At 40.7% G+C, this 21904-nt stretch overlaps 1 protein-coding gene across 11 annotated transcripts in view; it reads right to left on the bottom strand.

The window, feature by feature from the left end:
• dlg5a (discs, large homolog 5a (Drosophila)) overlaps nucleotides 1-21904 on the bottom strand; it is a 228429-nt gene that overhangs the window by 124725 nt on the left and 81800 nt on the right. For all 11 annotated transcript variants that reach the window (XM_043678983.2, XM_043678982.2, XM_043678990.2 and 8 more), the window contains 4 exons: nucleotides 8348-8416; nucleotides 6104-6278; nucleotides 4967-5110; nucleotides 2016-2199 (listed from right to left, as the gene is read on the bottom strand). In XM_043678983.2, coding sequence (XP_043534918.2) covers nucleotides 2016-2199; nucleotides 4967-5110; nucleotides 6104-6278; nucleotides 8348-8416 — 572 coding nt within the window. The remainder of the gene's footprint in view (nucleotides 1-2015; nucleotides 2200-4966; nucleotides 5111-6103; nucleotides 6279-8347; nucleotides 8417-21904) is intronic.

Genomic DNA, 21904 nt, shown 5'->3' with positions numbered 1-21904 from the left:
GTTAAGGAAGGACACCACTTCGACTGGGACAAGACATCCATCCGAGGACAAGCCAAACAGAGACACCCATGAGAATTCCTAGAAGCATGACATTCCAACCGGAACTCTATCACCAAACACATTCAGTTGGACCCCATTTACCACCCCCTGAGAAAAAGAACAGGACCAACCCAAGGAAACCCAAACATATAAATAGAAAACAGGGAACACCAGCAGTGCTTTGTCCAGAAGCTCACTGAAGATGTTACCTAGTATGGTAACAAAACGTCTGAAAATGAATCTTCCAGCTCAGCGAACCACTGAGTGCTCACATAGACTCAGATACACAATCTTATTCAGACCACCCTTCACCTTCACAGTTTTCAGATAGAAAAATCTTCTAAATTTCTTTCCATGACTTATGTATTCCATAACTGACAAAAACGGCACAGTGGCTCAGCGGTTAGCATTGCTGCCTCACAGCGCCAAGGACCCAGGTTCGATTCCAACCCCGGACGACTGTGTGCGAAGTTTGCACATTCTCCCAATGTCTGCATTGGTTTCCTCCAGGTTTCCTCCCACAATCCAAAGATGTGCAAGGCAGGTGAATTGGCTGTGCTAAATTGACCATAGTTTTCAGACATGTGTAGATTAGGTGCATTATTCAGAGGAAATGTAGAATAATAAGGTAGAGGAGTGGGTGTGGTGGGTTACTCAGCAGATGGTTGGTGTGGAGTAGTTGGGCCAAATGGCCCGTTTCGACACTGTAGGGACTACATGAATACCAATCTTAAGCTCTGCTGGCTCCACTACACCCTTGATTGATGATAGCCCTAATCTTTGCAGACCTTCTGTTTTCAACTTTATTCACATGTTTCAGCAGCAGCCTTTTATGTGTCAGATCCTATACCTACTATTCAATAGAACAGACATTATTATTTCACTCCTAACTGTAGGATTCTGAGAATGCTGAAGTGTTACCTCTCTTACCATTGTCTGTAATTTTTGGAATCACTCCCACCTTATGCTGTTACATCCCTCCTTTTGAAGCTCAATGAGGTGTTGAACACTAACTTCCAGATTATCTCATTGTCATGTTGCGCCTTACACCAAGAAAGGACCAGTATCACTTTGATTGACTGCAACTCTCAAAAATGCAGCTTAGGCCCTTTTCACTGTGCTCCAACTGGGGTTGTGTTTACAAATGACAAATATTGAATCTTGCAATCAATCATCACATAAAGGAAAGCATCCCATGTTATAACTATCGAACAAAACTCTCCCAATGCAGCTTGAAGTCAAATTCACAAAAATAAATTCTCAAGTTACCATTATGTATCAATTATTCAGCAGTTTTCAACAGGTAAAACCTTGTGGAAAAGTGGACTTGAGAGCTGTGAACTTCATAATATAGAAATTGAAGATATTTCCAAATATCTTCGGTAACAGTTATAATGGCAATTGTGTAACCAAAGATTTTCTGTATGGTTTTGACTATTTGTGTTTATTTGACAATATCAAAAGCAATGTCATAAAATGAAATCTAGTGCACCTTAAGATACATTAGTCCTTTTAGAATCTTTCACTGCTCCACTCCCTGGGCCCTCCCATAGTTTCCCATTTTACAGCCTTACTCTGTCCAAATCTGCTGGCTCAGCATAGAAACCAATAAACATTTAGAAACTCCATAGAACAGATCAGCAATTCTTCAATGCTCCAACAAGGCCGTATCTGAGGTCTTATAATAGCCTTCTGGCTGTGCATTACTACTTGGAAACAGTGGTAATTACTGGCAACCAAAGAATAAGAATCCCATACAAGACCCCTTCCAGTCCCTTATGTGGCATTTTGCTGGCCTCTGCTCATTGTTCCTATTCACTGTTATCACAAGCAGAAGGGGAGAAATTCCGAACAAAATCGATGACGGATGCTCTGAACTATTTTGAAATATAACTCAGTATGATTGATGATAGCTGAGAGACTACTTTAATCATATAATTCAGAAAAATATGCTTCATCATGTACTCAACACCTACTTGTTGCTGCTGACTGCGTAGATCAGTGATTTCCTTCTGATCTTCATCATGGAGCCTCTTTAACTCCTCACAGGTCTGTTGAAAGTGATTGTGTTCCCGTAGCAACTGGGTGTTCTCCCTTTTGATGGCCTCCATTTCTTCTTTGAGTTGAGACTGATCATTTCGCAGGCGGCTGTGCAATGTGCTGAAAGACAAGAGGAGGGATTTTGGAAAAACTAGCATGATTTTCTTGTTGCACCATCAGTGTGACCTATTAGAACGCGATCATTGTAAATAATTTACAATTCATGTACAGAATGTGGCCTCTACTTTTGAAGCTAAAGATGGACTTGTTTATTTCTGAAAAGCTGATCTCTTTTCTCCACATCCTACAGTGTAACCTGTGCTGACCCCAGGTAACAAAATACCATATAAGCCAGCTGCTAGGATCTGATGAACAGACTATAATAACTTCAAGAACATAACACATGAAAGAACCAATGATAAGAAAATAAGTGGCAGCACTCCAGGATTAAAAAAAAAAGAATCTTTACTGTGCAAACTAGAATAAAACAAACGTAAGCAATAAGGACCAAACAGATATGCCAACTAGAAAAGAAACAAACCTCAAAGACAAATGGTAAATTATAGCTCAGATTTTATACAACTCGAACAGAACTAGTATCAAGACATTAGAAAATCAGAAAACATGACTGTCTCTATATTTTGGAAATGCCCATTCCAGTTGATACAGTTTTGTTGTCCGCTACATTTAACATGTCAACACATACTGGAGTCAAATATCTTGAAATCGACTTACAACGTTAATTTTCACAAGGCTAAGTCATCAAAGCCTGGGGTCTGAGCTTTCTCATGTTACTGCACAAGACACACAAATGACTTACTGCACTGACACAATGACAGAGAAAGTGACTGAAGACGAGGTGGATGCCTTTATATTGGAATAAAATGTGAAGTTGCCATAATATTATCTGACTATAGGTCTGCTCCACATTCAGGGGGCAGAAGGGGAAAAGACAGCAAGATTGAGAGCGCAAGCAAGAGAGAGCGCAAGCGAGAGTGAATATTGGTGGTGATTTAGCTTATGATCACCACACCTCAGGCAAGGGGAGAGATTGAGATGGAGATTCCTTCCTGGTAATCTCAGCTGGTGTCGGTGTGGGAATTGAACCCATGTTATTGGCATCACTGTATCAAAGCTCAGCTGTCCAGCCAACTGAACTGACAGAATATCCAGGAGTAACTAACTGTGCAAAGGGACAAAAGTATTTTATAATCTTTTATTTGAACTACAGAACTATTTCATCTTGATAGGTTGTTTTTGACAGTAATATTTTATACTGTGATGTCATTGGGGGTGTGGATAAGTATTATTAGTTGTAGATGTGTGCTTGTTGTCTGACTTGTATCTTAAGTATCTAAGTCGTCATCCTATCTGACAGGTGCTTGATGACGTGAAGTTTGGATGCATCATCCATTTTTTTGGAGAACTTGGTCATTGCTACAGTAACACCACAAGACTTAGACTGGACACAAGGTCTCAATATCTTGCCACAAATTCTGCGCTTGTATGAAGATCTTGATTTCATATGCTATCTTCCGATTCAAGTTTAATAAGTGTCTGCTTGTTCATTGCTCATGATCTTGCATAATTTTCTCCCTTCTTTTCAACAATGCATTGCACACAAGTGATTGGGTCATGCAGGTATAGGAGGGAGGAACAACCTGTTCACAGAGATTATTACACAGTGAAACATGTGTGACTTGAACCAAGGCTTCCTTTCCCAGAGGTAGAGGTGCCACTACTGAACTAAAAAAGCCCTTGTATGAGCATTTTAGTTAATTTAATCAGCCAGTTCTGAAATGTTTTACACACCTCCAGGGCAGGTAGGACTGGAACCAGGGCCTTCTAGCCTAGAGATTGGGACACAATGCCCCTCAAAGGTTTGCCTCTACCCCAATTTTTTTTTTCATTTGCACTGATTCTAATGAAAAGGTGAGACACACAAATTGCTAGATATTTTCAAATTACAAATGAGACATCAGAAGACCAAAGCAAAGGTTTGTTATGGCAAATCTCAGCAAGTAAGCATGCTATCTTGTATCCAACAAACTATTTCTAATCTTGGTGTCATATTTAAACTGGAGATGATTTTCAACCATGTGTCCACATTAAGAGAATCTATTTCCTTCATCACCACATTGCCCCAACTCCAGCCATCTTAGCCTATTTCCTATTGTATTGAAACTAACCAATACCTTTGTTACCTCTAGATGTGATTATTTCAACACACTTCTGACTAGCATCATGGTTTACTCTCTACAAACTTGTAATCATGCAGAATGCCTCAGTCTGTCTCTTAACCCACAACTGTTACCCCATCACCCCTTTGTCAGCTTTGATAAAGGGTCAGTTAGACTCGAAACATCAGCTCTTTTCTCTCCTTACAGATGCTGCCACACCTGCTGAGATTTTCCAGCATTTTCTCTTTTGGTTTCAGATTCCAGCATCCGCAGTAATTTGCTTTTGCCCCATCACCCCTGTTTTGCTAACTTTTATTACCTCTTTGTTAAGCAATACCATAATGATGATTGTCATTCTAGCTTTCAAGTTCTTCCTTGACCTCACTGTATTCTCTGTAATCATCTCCAGTTCTACAACTCATTAAGATATCCACGCTCCGTTATTCAGATTTCTTAAATATCCATGATTTTAATAATGTTACCATTGATTGCTGTGCCTTCAAATGACTACGCCCTAAGCTCTGCAATACCATTGCTACACTTATCAATCTTAATTTCCTCCCTTATGATGCCTTTGGTCTTAAGTACCTACTTACAGGCTTCAGTGTCACACTTAGTTTTGAAATTCAATTTGAAATTTTGAAGTTCCTTGGGATGTTATGATATGTTAAAGGCACTTTATAAGTTGCTATTGCTGTTGCACTTACTGATAAAAATCTGCTTCTTTGACTGCCTCCTCACATTTCTTTAGCGTTTTTGTGTGTTGGTTCTGCAGAGACTGCAGATCCGACATGGCTTTCATGCACTGCATCTTCAGTCTCTCATAGTCATGGCTCGGCTTTGGGCTGGGTCTGTTGAGAAACAGATACCAGGTATTAGTGATTGCAACATCAAGGATTCACAAGATTAAGGAACATTAGAATCAGGACCTTGAACAATTAGATCATGGCTCATCTACACTCCAATTCTACTTTCCTTCTTTAATTCTATATCCCTGCACACTCTACCAACAAAACGTAGTCAACCCCTGTATTCAAAGTTCTCATTGACTCTCGGTATTGAGTGCGCTTTGGCCACATATACCTTTGAATTTTGACTCCTTTTACCTGAAAAGGTGCTGCTTGCTTTTCCTCTTCAATGACCCAGTTCTAACTTCTGTCTCCTAATATTTAAAAAGGTACCAGTTCAATAAAACTAGTTCTAAAAGAGAAAGTCTGCCTTTTAAAATTATCTTTACATTTTAAGTTGACCTTGAGGAAAAACATTAAAAGTTGTGATGTAACATTTGATTTTCCAGTCATCATGTTTTTCATGATATACTGTACAGAATATATTTAGGTAGCATAAACGACATCTTTTGAAATATTGATCTAAATGTTGAAAAATATTTTCACCCCATTATATATCCAGTGGAGACTTCATTTCATTTGTGCATAAGATTTTCCTACTTCCAACAAAATCTGACACTCAAAATAGTAGCCGATAATGTGTGGCTGGAAAAGCGCAGCAGGTCAAGCAGCATCCAAGGAGCAGGAGAATCGACGGACTCTCAAAATAGTAGTCCAGTAGGTATTACAAAGAATACCTGGAGGTAATAATAATAATAATAATAATAAGCAAAAAAATACATGTAGCCTCCTTAGTTTAAAGCAGTGTCTTCCCTTTTTAGTCCACAGTCCAAATAAGGAAATAAAAAGATGTCGTCTCTACAATTGCTTAACAGGTGTCACAATATTACAAATGTAACTGTTAAAGTCTCTGTACAAGCATTAGGTGCAAAATTGTTCTTTCAGAATTTAAAGAGTTTCATAAAGTACCCTGAAATAAAAGTTCAAGGTTCATACCTGCAATCATCGAATGTAGACCCAGGAGAAGAAAGTGCTAGCTGTTTACGTAACTCATCTCTTTCCCGAGTGACCTGTCGAAGTTGGAATACTATGGCTTCTAACTTCTCACTCATCTGCCTGGTATCCATGAGCATTGGTGGAGGAGAAGCAGCTTTCCCAGATGTACCTGTACCTATTTAAGGAAAATTAATCTGTGTTATTTTTTGGTAGAAAATTGGTGTGCAGTTAAAATCATTTGCAGCACTCACCAGCAATGTCTTACATTATTCCCGAGGACTACAATTTTAATTTACTCTCTAAACAGGACCTGAGAAAATCAGGATTAGACTATTTTTTAAAAAAAAGGATATCTGGTCTGCATGGACCGAAGGGTTGGACCAGTTGGACCGAAGGGTCAGTTTCCATGCTGTACAGCTCTATGACTCTAATTTGCTTAAAGAGAAATTCATGATTTTCTCCATCAAGATTGTTATATTATGTTATATTATACATTTGCTAACAAGGGTTAGCTGCTTAGGAAACTGCAAAAGATTTTGTTTCTGTCAGATACGAAACAGTATATATTTCAAGATAGCGTTCATTTTTTTAATGGAAAATTTGTCAAAATATTTGTGATGAATTAATTATGGCAATTATATTTTCCACAAATAAAATCACACAAAATCATGGAATTTTACAGTTTGAAGTGCTCCATTTGGCGCCAAATCCCAGCCCACTCCCCATACTCCTTTTTGAAATATTTTCTCACTTCCCTTTCTAAAATTATTGATAAGGATTCTGCTTCCAACTGATGGGAGACTTATGCTGTCACAATCATTTGGGTAAAAGCATTTTTTCATCTTCTCCCTTCTCAGTATATTGATGATTGAAATTCAATGTCTTCTAATTACAAATTCAAAGATCAGTGGAAAGTTTTATTTTCTAATTTATCCTAAAGACTTAATTTTCAACATACTGTGACATCTTAATTTTCTTTGTTCTAAAGAACAGAATTCTAGTTTATCTAGTCTCTCCTAAAAAACAAAAACCACTTATCCCAAACACCATGCTAGTGAAGCTCTTATGCATCACATCATTGACCTTTGCAAAGTAATGCATTCAAAACTGAGCACAGAATTCTGTGGTCTAACCAATAATGTTATCAATTTGTACTTTATGCCCCATTTGTAAACCTGTTGAATGATGTTGTATAAATAGGGGCGTTAAGACTTAAGTGATTAATTGCAGCTCACAGAATCATATATTACATAGGAGGCCATTTAGACCAGAGTTTGGGCTGAAGAGCAATCCAATCTGTTTCACTCCCCATTAATTTCTCATACCCCTGCAATTTATTTCTTTACAATACTCATACAATTCCCTTGTGGAGGCTACTACAGATGCATGCACTATTTAACCAACACAGTTTTCAAAATCCAAAAAACCTGTTACTTAAATAAAAGATGTTATTTATGCTGTCTCTGGTTCTTTTGCTAATCACCACTTTAGATTTGTATGATTTGATTATTATTCTTCATTTATTGGAAAACACTTTGCCTCATTTATTTTATCTAAACCCTTCATAATTTTGAATACCTCTATTACATCTGTTCTGAACTTTCTCTGCCCTCAGCAAAATAATGCCAATTAACTCCAATGTAACTAAATCACAACTACTTTATCACTGGAAGAATTCTAGTAAATCTCTTCTATACCATCTCCAGAATCTTCAAGTCCTTCCAATTTGTTAGGATTGAATAGTTATTTTAAATACATAGCAATAAGACCAACGGTCAAACCTACAATCATCTATAGGCATGGAGTTATGTTAGAAGTGAAAAACTTCTTATTTGTAAAGTACTGCCATCTGAAACAAATAATCATTGCATGCAGTGGGATTGTTCTTTAAACAGAGCTTGACAAGTTATTGAGAAAAGAGCACATTTATCTGTTGTAGAGGCTATGCAATAGGGAGTTTAGATAGTGATACATCATGAACAACTGTGGTTTCCTGGAGCTGTTTTAGAGTTGGAAAGGAATTTCCCACAGCTTGTCCTGGATTGTCCAAGGTTGCTTTTGTTTCTCTGAGCAGCTGCATCATTAAAAGTAGGATTACAACACACAGAGCTGTACTGTCTGATGGATGGATCTTTCACACCCTTCTTTTCATATGTTTGTATTTGGTTTTCATTTATCAAAGATAAAGTATCTGAGTAAAAAGTAGGATCTGGACTGTATCACAGAGAAAGGTTGAAAACTCACCAATGCTGCTGAGGGAGCTGCTACTTTCTGAGTCGGAAGGCATTGTTGACAGCACACTGTAGGTAGATCCTGTAGAAGCATACAACTTTAGACACAAAATTCTTTCTACTCTTAAAGTACTTTTTAATGTACAATTACTACTGGAATATAATGCAATGTGGAAACCAACTAGCATACAACAAACTTTCTGAAATATATTAAACAACTTGATAATCTATTTTAATCACAGGGTTTTAGGAATGCAATACAGAACAGAGCAAGAGCTCCCTTGATGTTCTTTAGAGATCTATTTCATCAATCTTGGGGTGAAAAGATTATGGTCTTAATAGTGTGACTTTCCTTCATAACTGCGATCAAATGTCAGTCAACATTGCAAATTATGATTTTGGATTGGGACTCAACCCGGGCATTCTAGGATACAGAGTAGCAACGTTATTTGGTGCCGCAGATATTAACATCCCAAGGTTAGCAAAATTAGTCATTCCATATATGTTTTAATACCATACTGATCAGTTGAGTAATTGTGTGAACAGAACACAGTCCACAGATATTCCAATGCTGTCAATTCTCAAATAACTGCAGCAGGCAAAAGTGCAATTCTATTAACCGTGCTCAACAGCATAGCATTGATATGTTATTGATGTTCTTGTGCATACTTACGATCGCTAATGGATATGTTAACAAGAAATCTCCTGTTTGTAACCGTGGGAAAAAAACTCAGAAGATGCAACATTCTATCCATATTCCTGTATGCTTCAGAAACCCAGACAATATTTAAGGATTTGTGGAAGAAATTAAAGGCCTATGATCCAGCTACTAAATTTATGGATAAAATTCGACTTGCAGATGATAAAAGCAAGTGATGAGAAGGTAAAAAACCTCTAAAAGTGACATCTAGAAAAGAAACATCAGTACTTTGACCATTTGATCAGGGCTGAACAACCACAGAGATTTCTTTGAGAGGGAAAAGTGAAGGGCAGCAGGAAGAGGGAAGGACCAAGGCATAGTTGGATAACAGACAGCATACAGAGGTTGAGACATGTTGCAGTGGATGGGACAAAAGCTCTGTGTTGTTCCTCCAAACTGTATTACTAGCAAACTTTTAATGTTGCTTTATCTTTTTCCTTGATTGTCAAACTGAAAATAAGACAGTAGCTATAAGAACCAGACTGGAAAGTGCAGAATGCACCACACAGACTGTATTCACAGTATTAAATGACTGTATTCACAGTAGCAAAGCAACACAATTTAATTGAGTTTGAGGAAGGGTCACTTGAACTGAAACATTAACTGGTTTCTCTCCACAGATGCTGCCAGACCTGCTGAGCTTTTCCATCAATTTATTTTTGTTTCCGATTTACACCATCTGCAGTTATTTCAATTTAACACAATTTAATACCCACCTTCTTCACCTCCCCTCACAATATCTATCACTGGCATCAGAATGACCACTTATTATTGTAACTTAACAATTAACACTTGTCAAACCACTGTACTAGCCATCTGAAATAGCTACGCCAATCCAGAACAGTGATTATCTAGTTGGATCTATTACAACTCTCTTGAGCCACACACATGGTCATTTAAACACATGGACTTTTACAAGTATGACACAGGCTATTAGTGATTGTAACAAGATCAGACAGGTGGACATCATAGAATGAGTTCCCTGATTGGGGCTGTTAACCTGGTCCAGTCAGGGAATCCTGGATGGCAAACATAAACAAGAGTATCAGAAGTTCTGTTCACTCGGATAGCTGGCTCTGAGGAAGACGGACTAGCATCAAGTACTATGCATATATACATAAAGGATGACTTGGTAACAGCATGTTGGCCTTTGAAATCATTTCAGCTGTATTCAATAAATCCTTGACTTATAGATCAGCCCTTTGAGAGCATCTTAGATTAACTGGAACAATTTCTCGTTAGCAAAGTTCTAATGCACGTTTAAGATGTGAGCATGGGATACAGTTGTACATTGTCTGCAATACTAAGTCACATGCTATTGGACACAGTGGTCTTGCTCTGAAAAGTAGAAAATTGCAAATTAAAGCTAACATAAAACCTTTTTCTCTCAAAAAAGGGACATGTTGCCTTTTTTTTTATTTGCACTTAGAGGACATTCTTGTTTGTTCCAATTAGTGCAAAACAAAAGGAAACTTTGGTGACACCTCTCTCTTTTCAACAATACATCTTCTGTTACATATAATCAATAAAGTTTAACAATGAATTGTAATTCTTGCACAACATGTACACTGTAGTCATTACAACTGTGAATGCGTTAACTATCTAAGATACCATACAAACCTTTCTTTAATGTACCACCTGAGATAAAAAGGAAGCATTTGGCCATATTTTGAACAAGTGTGTGGATTTTTCTTCACTGGCTATTTAAATATACATAGTACTAATTCCTCAATTTCAAAAGACACTAAGCTATTGATGTTGGATGCTGTCTGGAGAATGTAAATGTGAAAGTATGCTGTTCTCATATTAACACCACAAATAACAACTTGCAATATTATTTATTAAATGCAGACTTAGAAATTAAATCATTTCAGCAGAAAATTTGTTCAATTTTAAGGCTTCAAAAATAAACACATAAGCAATACCACTGGGATGACTTGTTCAACAGCAGTGTCTAATGAGGCAGATTTAATAAATGGTCTCAGAGTAAAAGAACCCTAGGGAACAGTAACCATAACATGGTAGAATTTAGCATTTCATGTGAGAACGAGAAACTTGGGTCAAAAACGACTGTGTGAAAATTAAATAAGTGTAATTATGAAGCAATGAGGGCAAAGCTGGGTGGAGTGGACTGTCACTGGGAAAATGCTGGAGTCTATAATAAAGAATGAGACAGTCAGAATGTTTAGCAAGATTGAGTATAATCAAGCAGAGTTAGCATGGCTTCACGAAAGTGAAATCACATCAGACATTTGGATTGACAAGGATGTTGCCAGGGTTGGAGGATTTGAGCTATAGGGAGAGGTTGAACAGGCTGGGGCTGTTTTCTCTGGAGTATCGGAGGCTGAGGGGTGACCTTATAAAGGTTTACAAAATTACAAGGGGCTTGGACAGGGTAAATAGGCAAAGTCTTTTCCCTGGGGGTCGGGGAGTCCAGAACTAGAGGGCATAGGTTTAGGGTGAGGGGGGAAAGATATAAAAGAGACCTAAGGGGCAATATTTTCACACAGAGGGTGGTACATGTACAGAATGAGCTGCCAGAGCAAGTCATGTAGGCTGGTACAATTGCAACATTTAAGATGCATTTGGATGGGTATATGAATAGGGCGGGTTTGGAGGGATGTGGGTCGGGTGCTGGCAGGTGAGACTAGATTGGGTTGGGATATCTGGTTGGCATGGACGGGTTGGACCGAAGGTCTCTTTCTATGCTGTATATCTCCATGACTCTAATAGATTTGGAATTCAAAAAGGCATTTGATAAGATACCACACATAAAACTAATTAATAAGATAAAAGCCCATGATGGTGAAGTAGTATACTAGCATGGATAGAGGATTGAGTAATCAGTAGGTGAAGTCAGGATAAAGGAAGCATTTTTAGCACGGCAACCTGTAACTTGTGGAGTGCCATGGAAATCAGCATTGAGTGAGTAAATGGCTCCAAAAAATGTCTAATGGGGCACACCTGGAGATGTTCCATTAGCAAGATTTGACGCAGAAAATAATTTTAAGGAAATCAACTGTGATGCTGAAGTACATTTTATCATGATAGATATTTTAATGCCATCACTATATAGCCTTCCAAGAAGAATGATCACAATAATTTAATTAAACCAATATGCAAACACAAAATAATATTCATACTGTAATTTGATAACTTGCTGAAATTTTTAATTCAAGTGGTATATCCCTTGCAAAGACATACTACTAATGGACTAGGTCAGATTGAGAATGTCTGGTCAACACTGACAAGTTGGACCATAAGGTCTGTTTCTGTGCTAACTCTATCACACTACTAGTTTTTGAATAAGTTAATTTGAAAGATATTTACTTTTAAAACACATCTTATTAAATACTCATTAAGAAATGTTATTGGTATTTTTGCAATGCAATATATCTTTGCTCTTCCACAAGCAACAGCTGTCAACATTTCATCAGATGCTAAAGCATAGTGGTCAAAACTTTAGGTGGCAAGCAAACATTTCAGTTTACTGTTTGTGATTATCTACAGTTGGCAGCAGTCCAGCTTTCTATGGGGGACCACAGCATTAGACTGAAATTGGAAGAAGACTAGTTGACAGTTCTTTTACACTTAACCACTGAAAACAATGTTCTTGAACACTGAAGGCATCAGAAGAATTTACAACACTGAGCTTCAGTGGTTGCTTTTTCCCATGGATCTGTTTAGCCAGGAACTGTCAGGGAAGGAAGAGTACACAATAAAACAATTACTTCTTCTGTAAGTCACATGACTGAACAGGACAAATACAAAGATTAAAAGAGGAATAGGTGCAACTGCAGCCTTGCTTTTTCAGCACCATGCATAGAAAGTAAACAAAGTATTTAGATGCAGATTTTCTGCTGACAGATTCCAGGCTTGCATCATTTCCCTATGAGTAGCTTGCAAGTCTACCACAAACTGGCTACAATTATGCCTTTTGTCCTTGTGAAGAAAGGAACATCTTAACTGAGAGAATTAGACAGTAAAGTCTCAAGTTCACGGAAATTTTCAAATTACCATCTAAAAACTAGGTCTTGCTTTAAGCAATCTGACAGAAATGTGATGCTAAAAAAATTGAGTTGCATGTTAGATGAGGTTAAATGAAAATGATAGGGAAAAAATACCAATACTTGGAGAGACTGGTATGTGAAGTTCACAAATGAAAAGATGCAAATCAGCCAAAATTCATACGATCCAAAGTATGCATCTAAAACAGCATACTGAGTGCTGAAGAACAAATTCAAGCAGGTAACAATGCTTCTAACTGCAGAGCCTCTCATTAATGTTAGGGTGTGGATAAATGATGCCAAAAGAATGACGACAAATGGTTTAACGTTAAAGGTTCCACAAACTGACTTAAGATTTCCTCTCAACTATTCATTAGCTTTATCTTTATCCCTCCCCAGATGCTGCCAGACCTGCGAACCTTCTCCATCAACTCCTACATTTGTTTTAGATTTCCAGCATCTGCAGCTCTTTGTTTTACCAAAACAGGCATTGGTCCTTATCCATTTATCAGGCCAAGCTGAATGTTGACCAGATCTTGCTGCATATCCAACATGTTGGCAGCAAAGTAGCAGCATTTGGACCAAACCCTGAGGTCATCTACTTCCATCTGCCATTTGTTTCCCCCCTTTCACGGTGTTTTAGCAGCAGTTCCTTCCCGGAATGTCGGCAGCTGCAAGAGCAGTTCCTTTGCTGAAATGGCAGTCCCAGGAGGCAGCAGCGACATAAGCCAGAACAAGGCAGCGGCTGCTTCAGCGTAGTGGGCCGACCGTCTAGTTTGGGTTCAGTTCAGGATTCAGCAGCTTCAGTTGTGGCTGCATTGCCAGAATCAGTCCAGCCTGGACTCAGGGCAGTGATGCGTCGGTGGAGGCAAGACAGTGGCAAAGATTGGTGACAAAGATTGATGGCATGGCTCTATGGACATGGCTGCAACCGAATGTGTGACAGTGGAGGCGGTTGCATAATGGATGTGGTAGCGTATGGGGACTTGGGGCACCTGAGTGTTCACAGAATTGACTTTGTGGCTTTGTTTCTCTGGCAGCAAAGATTCATGGTAGAGGCCGGGGCATGATCTGGGCATTTGCTTTTCATTTGGTTGTTCCTTTTATTTCTTCTTCTGTTTTTTAATCCTGTCTTTTATATTTTATGATGGTGCCAGAGAATAGCAATTGTACAGTTTTCACTGTACCCCGATACTCAAGTACACATAACAATAAAATCTAATTAAACAATTATTCATGCAATCCCATCAAAACTGGAGGCTTTTAAAGGTACCATTCTCAACAATGACCTTTTCAAGTTTGGCGTTACAGAGATAGGAAACTTCGATAGTTATCGATATGTATAGGGAACTCTAGCTGTCTAACAAAAACAGAGCCAAATTAAAACGATGGAGTTTGGTCAGCTGCAAGTGTATAGAACATTGGCTTGCCACACAGTCAATAGGGAAGTTTTGATATTATTATTAAAACTCAACTTTATTTCATACCTCCATGCAATCAGGGATAATATAATTGCTAAAGTGAAGAAACATTATTTCAGAATTATTGAAATGAATTGAATTTATTGTCACGTGTACCAAGACACAGTAAAAAGCTTTGTCTTGTGAGCAAGATAGACAAATCAGAATTAAGTAGCATAGATAAGTAAATAATAGGTAAACAGCAGCAAAAACAAAAACACAGGTACAGGCGAATATTAAGAGTTTGACAGTCCGCTTAGTTTCTAAAAACAGTAGGGTAGAAACTGTTTCAAAACTGGCTGATGCGTGTGTTCAGCCGATGGTAGAGGTTGTAGAGAAACATTGCAGAGTGGGACGGATCTTTGAGAATTCTGGCAGCCTTTCCTTGACAGCGGGCCTGGTAGATGGATTCTATAGGTGGGAGGTTGGCCTTTGTGACTCTCCGGGCCAGGTTACCACTCTCTGTAACCATCTCCGATCTTGAATGGTACAGTTGCCATACCAGGTAGTGATACACCCAGACAGAATGCTCTTGATGGCACACCTATGAAAGTTGGCAAATGTATTCACCATCATGCCAAATTTCCTCAGCTGCCTGAGGAAGAGACGTTGTTGGGCTTTTGTAACCAGTGCGCTGGTTACACGTGAAGAGTCCAAGAAAGCTTGTTGTGGGTGACCACTCCCAGGAGCTTGACACTCTTCACTAGTTCTACCTCTGTGCTGTTAATGTTTAGGGAGCATGAGTAACATCCCGCCGAAAGTCAATAATGTGTTCTTTGGTTTTGCCGGCATTGAGAACTAGGTTGTTCTCAGTGCATCATATTTCCAGGTTTGCCACCCCCTTTCTGTAGTCTGTTTTGTCACCACCTGAGATTCGACCAACTATGGTGGTGAGATCAGCGAACTTGTACATGGCATTAGTTTGGTATTTGTCAATGCAGTCATGGGTATACAGTGAGTGCAGTAGGGGGCTGAGTGCACACCCCTGGGAGGGCTTCGGTTTTGAGCATTAGTGAGGATGAAATATTGTCCACAATCTTCACTGATTGTGGCCTGTGGATCAGGAAACTGAGGATCCAGTTGCAGAGAGTGTGGTTTAGTCAGAGATCACTAGATTTAGTAATCAGTCTTGAAGGGATAATAATGTTGAAGGCTGAACTGTAGTCAATGAGTAGGATTCTTACGTAGCTTGGTGTCAAGATGTTTGAGGGAGGTGTGATGGGCAAGTAGTCATTGAGACATGCTGCATGAACTTTCTTAGGCACAGGGATGATGTTGGCCCCCTTGAAACAAGCAGGGACAGTGGCCTGCTGCAGTGAGGGATTGAAGATGTCTGAGAAGACCTCTGCCAGTTGATTAGATCAATCTGTGTGGAAACAGGCCCTTCGGCCCAACAAGACCCGCCGAAGCGCAACCCACCCATACCCCTATATTTACCCTCTTCTTAACACTACGGGCAATTTAGCATGGCCAATTCACCTGACCTGCACATCTTTGGACTGTAGGAGGAAACCGGAGCACCCAGAGGAAACCCAAGCAGACGCGGGGAGAACGTGCAAACTCCACACAGTCAGTCGCCTGAGGCGGGAATTGAACCCGGGTTTCTGGCGCTGTGAGGCAGCAGTGCTAACCACTGTGCCAACGTGCCACCCAATCTGGCGTGCTCTGAGTGCATGGCCCAGTACTCAGTCTGGTGTTATCACTTTCTTTGGATTCACATGAAGGAAAACCGATCTGACCTCCGATGCAGTGACTGTTGGGATAGGTTCGTCAGGACTTGTCAGAATAGGTGTTACCTCTGCCGAAATTCTGCTCAAAGCGAGCATAGAAGACATTGAGATGATCTGGGAGGGATGTGTCATCATCTTCTATCTTGCACTGTTGTTTTTTAGAACCTGTGATGACATTCAGTCCTTGCCATAGTTGCCAGGTATCTGTCTGGGTGTTTAGTTTGGATCAGTATTGGTCCTTGGCTTTCTTAATGGCTCTGCGAAGGTCAGACTTGGATTCCTTATATTTCAGTAGGTCTTCTGATTTGAAGGCCTCATGCCTGGTTTTTAGCAGGTTCTGTATGTCCTGATTCATCCAGGGTTTCCTGCTGACTTCCTTGGTATGCAGTCCTCCACGCACTTGCTAATGAAGTCTGTAACGGTGGTGGCGTACTCCTCCAAGGTACCTGCGGACTGTTTGAACATGGCCCAATCAGCCGAATCCAGACAGCACTGAAGTTGATCCTCTGCCTCCTCTAACCAGCACTGGACCTGTATCCACGAGGGGGGTCTCCTGCTTGAGTTTTTGCCTGTAAGCTGGGAGAAGAAACATGGAATTGTCGACGGAATTCCCGAGATGAGGGCAGGGGATGGAGTGTTAGGCATCTTTTAATGTAGTGTAGCAGTGGTCTGAATTGTTCAGACCTCTAGTGGGGCAGGTAATGTTCTGGTAGTACTTGGGCAACACCTTCCTTAGATTGGCTTGATTGAAGTCGCCAGTCACAATAAACAGGGCCTCGGGGTATTCCGTCTGCAGGGTGTTAGTGGTGGAGTACAGCACATCCAGTGCTTCCTCAATCTTTGCTTGTGGCGGTATGTACACAGTGGTTAGTAAACCACCGGTAAATCCCCATGGTTGATAGAAGGGCAGCATTGGATGGTGAGGAATTCAAGGTTTGGGGAGCAATGGCAGCCCAGGGTTGCAATGTCCGTGCAACACAAGTTGTTGATTTAAAAAGCTAACCCCTCCACCCTTTGTCTTACCCGGGGATGCTGTATGGAATGACAACTGCACATTGAGAAAAATATGAAACAACTCTGTTTCAGCAAAGTACCAAAACCTTCCTACATGCAATTTAGTCATTTAGGGTCCGTGACATCTCGGACCGTGTCTTCAGAATCCTTAAGGGGGAGGGTGTGCAGCCAGAAGTCGTGGTGCACGTTGGCACCAACGACATAGGTAGGAAGAGAGGTGGGGAGGTCATTCAAGAGCTCAGGGAGTTAGGCTGGAAGCTGAAAGCTAGCACAGACAGAGTCGTCATCTCTGGATTGTTGCCAGTGCCACGTGACAGTGAGGCAAGAAATAGGGAGAGAGTGCAGTTGAACACGTGGCTGCAAGGATGGTGTAGGAGGGAGGGCTTCAGGTATTTGGACAATTGGATTGCATTCTGGGGAAGGTGGGACCTGTACAAGCAGGACGGGTTGCACCTGAACCAGAAGGGCACCAATATCCTGGGGGGTAAGTTTGCTAGCTATCTTCGGGGGGGTCTAAACTAATTTGGCAGGGGGATGGGATCCGGACTTGTAGTCCAGCAAGTAGGCTAGCTGTTTGTCAGGATGTCCAAGTGTGTGGGGAGGCTGTGAAGAAGGTAGCACTGACAGGAAATACTTGCGGACACAGATGGGTTCAAGTGCGTATACTTCAACGCAAAGAGTATCAGAAATAAGGTGGGTGAACTTAAGGCGTGGATAGGTACCTGGGACTACGATGTTGTGGCCATCACGGAAACGTGGATAGAAGAGGGACAGGAATGGTTGTTGGAGGTTCCTGGTTACAGATGTTTCAGTAGGATTAGGGAGGGTGGTAAAAAAGGAGGGGGGGTGGCGTTGCTAATTAGAAATGGTATAACAGCTGCAGAAAGGCAGTTCGAGGGGGATCTGCCCTTAGAGGTAGTATGGGCTGAAGTCAGAAATAGGAAAGGTGCAGTCACCTTGTTGGGTGTTTACTATAGGCCCCCCAATAGCAGCAGAGATGTGGAGAAACAGATTGGGAAACAGATTTTGGAAAGGTGCAGAAGCCACAGGGTAGTAGTCATGGGCGATTTCAACTTCCCAAATACTGATTGGAAGCTCTTCAGATCAAGTAGATTGGATGGGGCGGTGTTTGTGCAGTGTGTCCAGGAAGCTTTTCTAACACAGTATGTAGATTGTCCGACCAGAGGGGAGGCCATTTTGGATTTGGTACTCGGTAATGAACCGGGACAAGTGATGGGCTTGTTAGTGGGTGAACATTTTGGTGATGGTGACCACAATTCTGTGACTTTCACCTTGGTTATGGAGAGAGATAGGTGCGTGCAACAGGGTAGGTTTTACAATTGGGGGAAGGGTAATTACGATGCTGTAAGACAGGATCTGAGGAGCATAAGTTGGGAGCATAGGCTGTCGGTGAAGGATGTCGTGGAAATGTGGAACTTTTTCAAGGAACAGATACGACGTGTCCTTGATATGTATGTACCGGTCAGGCAGGAAAGAAATGGTCGTGTGAGGGAACCTTGGTTGACGAGGAGGTCGAATGTCTTGTAAAGAGGAAGAAGGAGGTTTACATAAGGTTGAGGAAACAGGGTTCAGACAGAGCAGTGGAGGGATACAGGATAGCCAGAAGGGACCTGAAGAAAGGAATTAGGAGAGCCAAGAGAGGGCATGAAAAATCTCTGGCGGATAGGATCAAGGATAACCCAAAGGCATTTTATGCGTATGTGAGAAACATGAGAATGACGAGAACGAGGGTAGGTCCAATCAAGGACAGTAGTGGGAGACTGTGTATTGAGTCGGAAGGGATAGGAGAGGTCTTGAATGAGTACTTTTCTTCAGTATTTACGAATGAGAGGAACCGTATTGTTGAAGAGGAGAGTGTGAAACAGACTGGTAAGCTCGAGGAGATACATGTTAGGAAGGAAGATGTGTTGGACATTTTGAGCAACTTGAGGATAGACAAGTCCCCCGGGCCTGATGGGATATATCCTAGGATTATGTGGGAAGCAAGAGAGGAAATTGCAGTACCGTTGGCAATGATCTTTTCATCTTCACTGTCAACGGGGGTGGTACCAGGGGACTGGAGAGTGGCGAATGTTGTGCCCCTGTTCAAAAAAGGGAATAGGGATAACCCCGGGAATTACAGGCCAGTTAGTCTTACTTCGGTGGTAGGTAAAGTATTGGAAAGGGTACTGAGGGATAGGATTTATGAGTATCTGGAAAGGCACTGCTTGATTAGGGACAGCCAGCACGGATTTGTGAAGGGTAGGTCTTGCCTTACAAGTCTTATTGAATTCTTTGAGGAGGTGACCAAGCATGTGGATGAGGGTAGAGCAGTGGATGTAGTATACATGGATTTTAGTAAGGCATTTGATAAGGTTCCCCATGGTAGGCTTATGCGGAAAGTCAGGAGGCATGGGATAGAGGGAAATTTGGCCAATTGGATAGAAAACTGGCTAACCAGTCGAAGTCAGAGAGTGGTGGTAGATGGTAAATATGCAGCCTGGAGCCCAGTTACAAGTGGAGTTCCGCAGGGATCAGTTCTGGGTCCTCTGCTGTTCATAATTTTTATTAATGACTTGGATGAGGGAGTCGAAGGGTGGGTCAGTAAATTTGCAGATGATACGAAGATTGGTGGAGTTGCGGATAGTGAGGAGGGCTCTTGTCGGCTGCAAAGGGACTTGGATATGACGCAGAGCTGGGCTGAGGAGTGGCAGATGGAGTTCAACCCTGCCAAGTGTGAGGTTGTCCATTTTGGAAAGACAAATAAGAATGCGGAATACAGGGTTAACGGTAGGGTTCTTAGTGAGGTGGAGGAACAGAGGGATCTTGGGGTCTATGTTCATAGGTCTTTGAAAGTTGCCACTCAGGTGGATAGAGCTTGTAAGAAGGCCTATGGTGTATTAGCGTTCATTAGCAGAGGGATTGAATTCAAGAGTCGTGAAGTGATGTTGCAACTGTACAGGACTTTGGTTAGGCCACATTTGGAGTACTGTGTGCAGTTCTGGTCGCCTCACTTTAGGAAAGATGTGGAAGCTTTGGAGAGGGTGCAGAGAAGATTTACCAGGATGTTGCCTGGAATGGAGAATAGGTCGTACGAGGATAGGTTGAGAGTGCTAGGCCTTTTCTCATTGGAACAGCGAAGGATGAGGGGTGACTTGATAGAGGTTTATAAGATGATCAGAGGAATAGATAGACTAGACAGTCAGAAACTTTTTCCCCGGGTACAACAGAGTGTTACAAGGGGACATAAATTTAAGGTGAAGAGTGGAAGCTATAGGGGAGATGTCAGGGGTGGGTTCTTTACCCAGAGAGTGGTGGGGGCATGGAATGCACTGCCTGTGGGAGTGGTAGAGTCAGAATCTTTGGTGACCTTTAAGCGGCAATTGGATAGGTACATGGATGGGTGCTTAAGCTAGGGCAAATGTTCGGCACAACATCGTGGGCTGAAGGGCCTGTTCTGTGCTGTATTGTTCTATGTTCTATAACTCACAGTAATACAGTTTTACTGAATTCAATTTCAGTGAACAGCACCATCAAGGACTACAATAGCTACTTGTCAAAGTTAACCTTTGGTATGTTAGCAGAACATACAGAATAAGGTAGCACTTATAAATGTTTTTCTTTCTTCCATGCATAACATTTTCTTGTGGGGTATATCTTCAATGAACTGTGGGAATGTGTTTGCTTTTAATCTGAAGGCAGATTTTTACTTGCAACTACTTTTCACATTTGTGTTATTTCTTGGATTACACTCCATAAGCATCAGCATTGCTCTATCCAAACTGTCTCCAAACAATTTTGCACCTAGGAGAACCAAAAACATTCAAAGCTAAAGTATTATGTTGTGCAGTGTGAACACTCCTCAGTAATGTGAGAATTTCAATGAAAATTTCTTAAACATGTGCATTAATTTTAGTTATTAGACTAACAATCTCTGAAAATCTTTTACCTGCAATTCTGTAAAACCAGCTGGAAAATACATTTCTGCTGCAGTCATCTTAAAGATGTGGTTACTTCCTCAGTTCATTTTCTTTTCCTTCTTTAAGATGATCAGGTAAGATCTATCAGTCCCTTTGGTTACCCAAATTTTGTAATGAAGTGAATGCACATCTGATTAACTGTCCTGACTTTGGTTGCACATAGGTAAACATAAAGTCACCATAATCCTATCAGACTATAAGGCTGCTCTCTCCCATTACAGAGAGATGAGGGTTTAAACCGAGGGTCACCACATCTCTGGCACAGCAATAGGTTAAGGAGCAGAGTTCTTCATGGTAACTTCAGCCCAGTGTGTGAATTGCTATTGACATCACTCTGCACCACAAACCAGCCATCCAACCAAGCTAACTGACTCCCAATTAACTATCACAACAAAAGATTATCTCAGTTCAGGATGTTAGAAGACTTATGATGACTTTGCATTTAAGTTAATCTTTTCTCATTCTGAACCAGTTTAGTGTTTGATTATATCACTACACTTGTTCCATCTAATACAAACACATAACTGAAATAAATGCTGTCTGAGAAATAATTTCACTGTATGAAGGAACTAAAGACAACAGTGCTAATTGCACTAAATCATTACAACACACAATACGAATAATATTTTCTATATCTCGTGTTCTAATCTATCAAACATAGACGGCTTATGCTAACTGT

The sequence above is a fragment of the Chiloscyllium plagiosum genome, unplaced genomic scaffold (assembly GCF_037043375.1).
Source record: "Chiloscyllium plagiosum isolate Xiang-an unplaced genomic scaffold, Cpla_swu_hap1 HiC_scaffold_43, whole genome shotgun sequence".
Lineage (NCBI taxonomy): Eukaryota > Metazoa > Chordata > Chondrichthyes > Orectolobiformes > Hemiscylliidae > Chiloscyllium > Chiloscyllium plagiosum.
This window is presented reverse-complemented; position numbering and strand designations above follow the sequence as displayed.